The sequence below is a fragment of the Abrus precatorius genome, unplaced genomic scaffold (genome assembly GCF_003935025.1).
Source record: "Abrus precatorius isolate BTA unplaced genomic scaffold, Abrus_2018 Scaffold8, whole genome shotgun sequence".
NCBI classification, from domain to species: Eukaryota; Viridiplantae; Streptophyta; class Magnoliopsida; order Fabales; family Fabaceae; genus Abrus; species Abrus precatorius.
The window spans coordinates 24,429,756-24,438,211 of record NW_020874428.1 but is presented as its reverse complement, the minus strand read 5'-3'; the positions used below and the strand labels follow the sequence as shown (position 1 = coordinate 24,438,211).

Sequence of the window (8,456 nt, the reverse complement as noted above, 5' to 3'; positions counted from 1 at the left end):
TTAAGCAGCAACATTAAGATAGCACTCTCGTTGAACAGCCTTCATAAGGAGGCTATTTTCTTCAAGAGCCATTTGAACAGGGAGAGAGCCAAGTCCATTGGCCATAGCAAGCATCATCTGTTTGGTTTCATCCTTGAATTCTTGGAGATCAACTCTCCCATTCAAGTCATGGTCGAATTGAATGAACAATGACTCGTAAACATGTGCAAGCTCATCTGGGTCACGCTTCACATCCACCCCAAAGTGGGTCTCAAACACTCTTAGCCTCCTCAACTCCTTCAACATCTCTGCATAGGAAAGAAGACCATCCTTGTCGGTGTCAAGTTGGGCAAAGAGGTCACTCACTGATACGTTGAAGGCTTCCTCGTCTTCCACGAAACCCACAATGGTGGCACCATCTAATATTTCTACACTCATGTTGATCAATGACTTAGGAGACAACCGTTGAAGTAATAGAAAGATAGTTTGATGAATGAGTTGGGATGAAAGGTTGGTTTATATAGGAATAGGTAGCAGTTGGTTTGGTTGAGTTATGACTTGAAGAAACCGTTGTTCTCGTGTCAAAGAAATATTGCATGTTTTGCCTTTTGTGACCGTTGTTTGCTTTTTAATTAGTCGTGGATTTTGAATTCGAATGTTTGCCGACACGATTTCTATTGCCTCGCTATGTTGGGTTTGTTGGCTAGTGGCTTTTAGAAGTTGCATAATGGGTTCGTTTCTTCTGCCACACTTTCCAATACGAAAATATTGTTCCAGAACACTCACGGGTTCATATTACTTTAACGTTGGAATTTAGGTATATAAAATAAAGCATGTGTAAATATACGAAAAGCATAAAAATAGGACATCAAAAGTTGTTCTAATTTAAAGATGTATTTTTTAAACGTTTGTATATGAAAACAATAAATAAGTAATGGTCTAATAGATATATTATAATAATGAATTTGAAAATCAAAATCGATGTGCAATTATATATGTAAATATTAATTTATTTGTCAATATGTATTACTCTATATTATTTTTTATTAGAATAACCTCGTTGACATGTTATTTATTAATCAAAAAATTTTCCAGATAAATATGAATTATACGGCTTGAATTTTAGTCCTTTAAAAAAGAAGAACGAGACCTATAGACCACCACAATAACTAACTCCTCAAATTATCGAAATATCTTATACAAGCTCTCCCAACGTTATAATAATCACAATTAACCACAACATAGAAAGAATCAAGAAATAGTTATAAAGATCAGCCACGTTTATATAGGAAAATAATGTTTGACACCCAATTGGAGAGTATAATGAAACTATAAAAATAAAAAGGTAAAAACTAATTTAAATATAGGTTTGTATTTCACGTCTTCCAATAAGGGTAGGATGTGCCCATTGTTTTTTATAGTGTAATATAACACAAGGCTGAATGAATACAAATATTTTTTCTTTTAGGATAAATTTATACAATATATGATGCATTGAATTTATTACCTTTTATTTTTTTGGTCCAAATTGAACTTGTTACAGTAAAATGGAAAACATTTGTTGGGATGGATTCTTCCTCTACTGGGCGTAAGGTTGTTCATTCTGAATCAGTGGGTTCTCTCAAAACGGTTGGCAAACTCATAGTTCAACTATTTTGGAAGTCATAAATGTGTCAAAAAAGGCCCCTCAGTCGTCGGCACAAGAACGAGAAGCTAGGGGCAGTCCAAAACAGAGGAACCCACGTTTTGTTAAACTCGCTTTTATTTCACTGTCTAATAAGGACATGACTAAAGGTGTTTTCACCCCACTTTCGGTGCCAGAATGCTCAAACATTAAGAAAAGGATATGCTTGGTTTATTCGTGTTTTTTATGCTTAGGGACACAAATTCATGTTACATAGCGTTATCAAACATCCATCAGATTTTTTCACCTTACCAAGTTATATACCAAAGAGGATGGTTAAAATCTATTGCACGAATTTGAGCATATTACATTATTTTCGTTTTTTTTTGTCATAAAGTTCAAAATAATGTTAGCAAACTGGTCCTATATATATATGTGAGGGAGTTAGATATAGGACCACTGATTTTAGCCCACTAGTACTTTTTCTATTGTCGTTTTGGTCCAACAATATTTTAAGGTTGGGTTCATGTCCTTTATATATTGGCCTATTTTCTCTACCAAGAAAGACATGCCGGCCTATTTGGAAAATGGGTGTCATTTAGTCAGAATTTTAAGGAAAAAAAAAAAAAAGAGATTCCTGTAGAAAGAGCTCGGTGGTAACCGGTAAGAGCTGCCAGAACATGTGTATAATGGATTCAAATCATGTATCTAGTAAATTCTCACAACTTCTTCCGTTTTTTTTTTTTTTTTTTTTTTTTTTGAGAAAACAAATATTATTAGAAAGAGTTCAAGAGAACTCAAAACTAATATAAACAGAAAAATATTATTTATTCAGAAAAATAAAAAATAAAAATATATTTATACAAAGTTAAAACAGATACAATTTTGTGGGTTCAAATATCAATCAGCTAATAAAATATTTTTTCCTTACTAACAAGTAATAGTCATTTTTCAGGACTTCAGAATCTAAAATACCATTAGAAAAAGCAATTCTATTTCTATGTAACCACAAAAATCACATTGTACTTACTCAAATAATTAATAAGCATGTCTCTTCTTTTTTACTATAGGCAACACCAACATCAACCTAAGAAAGTAAGTGAGTCAATAAATTTAAAGATAAAATCAGTGAGAATCTAAGCTAACGGGCAATAAAGTATCAGATTTGAGATGAAACTGAATACATAAATAAATTAAAAATTTCTCTAAATCATGACAGAAACAACAAGTTATATTATCAATTTGAACACTACAATTAATCAACAAACATTTATAAAGAAGTGAATTCAAGAAAACTTCCTTAAACAATTCTCACATGGTGCATTCGCAATTTTTCTGTTCCTTAAACAATTAAGAGATGTAATCTTTATATTTTCATACATACTATTTTTATATTTATTTTTATCTCATGATTAATCATACTTTTGATATTTGAAAAAAATTATCTTAAAATGTTAAATTATATAATAAATAGTAAGAGTTATAAATTTATCTTAAAATATAAATATTTTTAAATTTTTAAAATATTAAAACAGAAGAAGAGTTTGAAAAATTTATAAATATAAAGCAAACATAAACTAAAATAGCGAATAAAAGAAATAAAAAATATAGAGTGGAATATAGCAGCAACAAGCACGTTGACAATTTTATAATTAATGTGATCCAATCTTTTGATTGACAATTTATTGGGCAAGGCTGACAAGTCACGTGCATAGTTCGACTTATGCAGATCTGTGGCAGAAGCAGATGAAGCGAATTTGACCACTATATTGCTACATTTAATGCATCAATATATCGTCAATGTCCTTTGTGTGAACTCAAGAGAACAAATTCCTCTCTAGTTTCTATTTTTTCATCTCATTTTTGTACACTCGAGCATCACCAATTAAATGTTTACATCTTTCGTACCCAAAACGTACTCCTTTTTTACTAAGATTAAAAATTATTCATTCAATTTACAAAACAACAATAAAAGCAAATATAATTAATTTATTATATTTTTAATAAAGTATTCAGGTATTAATTAATTCTCTTTTTAAATAAATTAAACATGTAAAATATATATCCACGAAAATAATGTTTCTTTTGTCAATGCTTTACAATTATTATCGAGCATCTTTTTTAAAAGGTGTTTTATAAGCATTTATATATAATAAATTTTTATTGATATTATAAAATATTATAATTTTAATAATTTTTTATCATGTATTCTTAAACATATTTTAAAATTTTTAATTTGATTTTTTTTTTAAAACATTTAAAATATGTCTTTTTTATTATAAATGTTAATTCCGTTATTTTTTTTTTAAGTTCCTCGTCTTTCTACTTCTCCTTCCCTTTGTCCTCTCTTTTGCTTTTCTTTTATTTATTTGTTTCTACTTTTTACTCCTCGACTGTGTCTCCATAAATTTCAACATAAGATTGGTTTTATTTGGTAGAGATTTTGATACTCAGTTTAAGACTTGAAGAATGAAATGGAGTAATCATAGAGAGTTTACAGTCTTTTAATGTCTCTCACCCTCAGCGAGATGCAATATGATAATATGGGTGAGGGTTTGTTCTCTGACGAAAAGGACGAAGAAGAGAAAAGATACGAGCAAGATGTGTAGAAGAAAAATAAGTCATGTGAGAGGATGAAGTTACAATAATAATAATAATAATAAATAAAATTATAGTTATTAATTAATAAAAAATAAGACTTATTGAAACGTTTTTCAAATCTAGATAACTAAATTAAAAAATTTTAAAAGTTAACAAATTAAAGATATATTTAGGAGAAGATTTTAAAGGAGAGGAGAAGAAAGACATTTTTTAATTTTTAATTAAAATTTATATATTATTTATGATAATAAATATATGATTAGTATATTAAATTCTGTCAATATATTAATTTAAAATTTTATTTTAAAAATATTAATTTTAAATAAAAAAAGAACCTCTCTTACTAATATGAATCTAAAAAATTTTATATTTGATTTATTTAATATGTTATAATTTATGACTTTATTAACTATTAAATGATAGACTTAGATTGAGGATAATTTTTTTAAAATTAACATGTATCTTATAATATGCCTTAAATTTTTAAATTTTTTTCTTTAAAAACTAACTCTCAAGTTAACAATAAAAAAACATTAATTAAAAGTAAAATATAATTTCACCTTGAAAATATTTATTCCAACATTCTAATAAATTATTTAATTTCTTTTAATATTACATCATTTTGACTGATTTTCTTTTTGTTATAAATATGAAAATTTACATGAGTAAGAGGATAAAATTGTAAATTTAACTATGCTTGAAAATTAAATTTTAAGAAAAAACGAAGGGAAGAGAAAAACTGATGTGATATTTATTTATATTTAAAAAATTTAAATAAAAAATTATAAATCATTTTATTTTTTAAATTTAAGAAAATTTGTACTAAACCTTTTTTACTTCTCTCTTTCCTTAATTATTTATTTATTTTTAAATGATCATCAATACATATTTATTATATTTTAAATTATATATTGAATAAATATTTATTTATTTTGCTACAATTCCGTGGTTGTAGCTTGTAAGACGAGTCCTATTCCCAAGACTAGTGTAGATGTCTCCATTCATTATTAAAGAGGCATCTGACTTGATAACCTGAGTGGTTGCCTTTCGCACTATATAACATAGCCAGCTGCACGACAAAATAAAATAAATGCATATTATTGCCACCAATCCGTTGTTCAGAAATTATTTTAAGCCAAATGTTAAACATTACTTTTAGAGTATTAACTAAAAATTTATTAAAAAATATTTTTCTTTAGAATATGCATTATTGACTTAGTGTCTTTAGAATATCGATAATTAATTAATAAGCATAAAGTTTTTAATTTTAATCATATTACAATATTTCAAAAATTATTGTTGAGAGTAGAATGATAGCAATGTTTAATATTACTTTATTTTGGTTTATTTGTCTAACAAAAGAAAAAAGTACACAAACCAATAAACTTAATCACTTCGCAAATATTTTATTTATCATGCTTAAATTTTGTATATGCGCAATATATTATTAATACAAAATAACATCAATTTATCACCGCAAATTTGTATATATAATAAGATTATTTTTTTTCTAGATAAATGAATAAGAGTAGAAGCAGAAAAACTTTTAACTTTAATTCCTTAACAAAAACACGTTATCTAGAAATAAGGAAAATATTAATAAATACTATAAAAGCATCGCTTAAGAAATTTAAAATTCTGTAAATAATATATTTAAAATGTTTATTAACAGGCATCACCTTTGAAATAATTAGTTTCATTGAGGTCAATAAAATGGCAAGTGGAGATGGTAACGGCTCGGGAACCGACGAGGACACTTCACACTTGTTGATAAGATAGATAATGATACTTGTCAGTTATTTCTATGCCACTTGTCACTGATAGATAATATTTATAAAAAAAAATCATTACTCAAAGCCACAAAATTGTCAATAAACAATAAATTTTAGTTTGTGTTCTTGATTTTAATTATTTTATTTTAAAAAATCAAAAGGTTGAACTTCGAATTCGACTTATAGCTATTAATTTCGATCAGGATTATGAAAAACGCATTATAAACAAAAGAAAATTACCTATAATTCATTATTCATAACCAAGGTTATGTCTCAACGAGTTTAGGTAAGTTATCATATACGTAAGTCGCGACTTTACCAATGTTAGTACCCCAAAAATTAAGAGTAACATTACCTTTTTTAATAAATTTTTATGATTTTACATTTTGTTTTTTATTACATCACTCATTTTATTTAATATTTTTCTTTTTTCTCTCTCTTAAACTGTTAGAATTGTTGAGATAAAAAAATGGGGTAAATAGCATTAACAATTTCTCAGAAGTTAAATTTGAAGTTATAAGCAGATTGAAAAAAGATAAAATTGAAGTTATACTGTATAACGTGTCAAGTTGATCATATAAGAATAAAATTGTGACGTCAAAGTAGCTAGCAGTAGTTGTCTCTACTTCGCCGGCCACTTCTCAGTAGTACGTACAACATAGCTAGTTGAGACACGTACAATAATTGCTGCTTCAACTTCATAGCCTACACTTATTTACCATTCAGAATAGAGAGGAGGGAAATTCAACTGGAGAAGAAGAACAAATCCCGGGTTCTTAATTTTGCTTAGATAAGATTGAATTAATGTAGGCCACTGTGCCAACTACCTTGGCCCCTATTTCTCTCTCCTCCTCTCCTATATATAGAGCATACTTTCCCTCCAATTTTCTCATCCTTCATTACCAAATAACATATCTCTACTCAATCCATACCTTGTATTGTGGTACGTGAAAAATGTGTTCCAAGTTAGCAATACTCATCCTAGGCCTGTTGGCCATGCTCCTTGTTATCTCCTCAGAGGTGGCAGCTAGGGACTTAGCTGAGACTTCAAAAGAGGGTGAGCTACATATCATTTTGCTTTAATTTTCTCACGACAATTATGTTATGATATATATATATAACGTTTATTACATGTAATTATTTTTAACCTTTTACGTATTGTTTTCTTTTTGTACCTTTATATTTCAAAAACACTAAAAAATACCAAAAAGTTATAGTATGTACTATTTTTAAATTATATATTAAAAAGTAGTTGAATTTTTTATTATTAAAAAGTTATTTTGTCGACGTTATTCAAAAAATATTTCCGTTCTCACGAACGTACGTTTTGAATTAAATGATAGCTTACGTACAAGACAAGGTGATTCCTAACCTACTTACTTGAAGATGTTAAAGCTAATTTACACTCGCCACCAAATGAATCTTGTAAATGGTTCATGTGCTTGTGTCTGTGTTTGCAGCTGATACTGTTGAAGAGACAAAAGATTTAGTGGGTGATGCCAAATATCCCGGTGGAGGCTATGGTGGGGGCTACCCTGGCCATGGTGGTGGTGGCGGCTACCCAGGTCGTGGAGGCTATGGCGGTGGCTACCCTGGCCATGGTGGTGGTGGTGGCTACCCTGGCCGTGGTGGATACGGTGGTGGCTATCCAGGTCATGGAGGACACGGTGGGGGAGGGTATTGCCGCCATGGTTGCTGTGGTGGATCATATGGGGGAGGTTGTAGAAGGTGCTGTTCTTACGCTGGTGAAGCTGCGGCTGCACAAACTGAGGTCAAGACTCATAACTAGACAGTGCAGTTTTACTTATTACTATAAAATATTCGATGAATAAAGAATTCTCGTGTGGTGAGAGGCATGGCGAAACAGCATGAAGGCCCATTTTTGCACGTGACCTTTCTTGCCCCTAGAGATATTTTACTAGGATAAATGTAGTGTTGAATAATACGTCCGTGTGTCCATGTGATAAGTTTAAGAGCAAATTAAAGTGGTGCTATTTTGGATATCTATTGTATAAAATTTTAGTTTGCGTAAACTGTGATTTTTACTGTGTTTCATGCATCATCATCGTTAATATATATTGTTAAATTTGTCCTTTTATTTTATCATGTCAATATAGATTCCCTGGTAATTACAGAAATGTTTGAAAAAATTTATGAATATTTTATTAAAAAAAAATAATTTATAATTTTTATGTTAATTTTAATAAATTTTATTATTAAATTTATAATACAAGTCATTACTTTAAATATATTAAATAAACACTTAAATAAATTATATATTCAAACACTTTAATCGACTTATTACCATAAAGTAACTACGGCTGATAATCTTGGAATGACATGCAACTCATCGACCATATAGACTAACCTTAATTAGGCTATATATAGAAGTTTCGAACCTTCGGTCGACGACCGAAAGCAAAAGCTAATCAGGCGAGATAGAATTTGACTTGTGTTCGAGGACTGTTAGAATCCTACAC

At 29.0% G+C, this 8,456-nt stretch overlaps 2 protein-coding genes across 2 annotated transcripts; one reads left to right on the top strand and one right to left on the bottom strand.

Moving 5' to 3' along the window:
* LOC113848327 lies at window positions 1-417 on the bottom strand. The gene has a single exon (XM_027477789.1). The coding sequence runs from the start codon at window positions 415-417 to the stop codon at window positions 1-3; it is 417 nt and encodes a 138-aa protein (XP_027333590.1).
* A 6,447-nt stretch (window positions 418-6,864) lies between these two features.
* LOC113846231 (glycine-rich cell wall structural protein-like) lies at window positions 6,865-8,164 on the top strand. The gene is made up of 2 exons (XM_027474253.1): window positions 6,865-7,033; window positions 7,437-8,164. Exons 1-2 carry the CDS (start codon window positions 6,931-6,933, stop codon window positions 7,763-7,765), a joined length of 432 nt encoding a protein of 143 aa, XP_027330054.1. The 5' UTR covers window positions 6,865-6,930; the 3' UTR covers window positions 7,766-8,164.
* The last annotated feature ends 292 nt before the right edge of the window (window positions 8,165-8,456 follow it).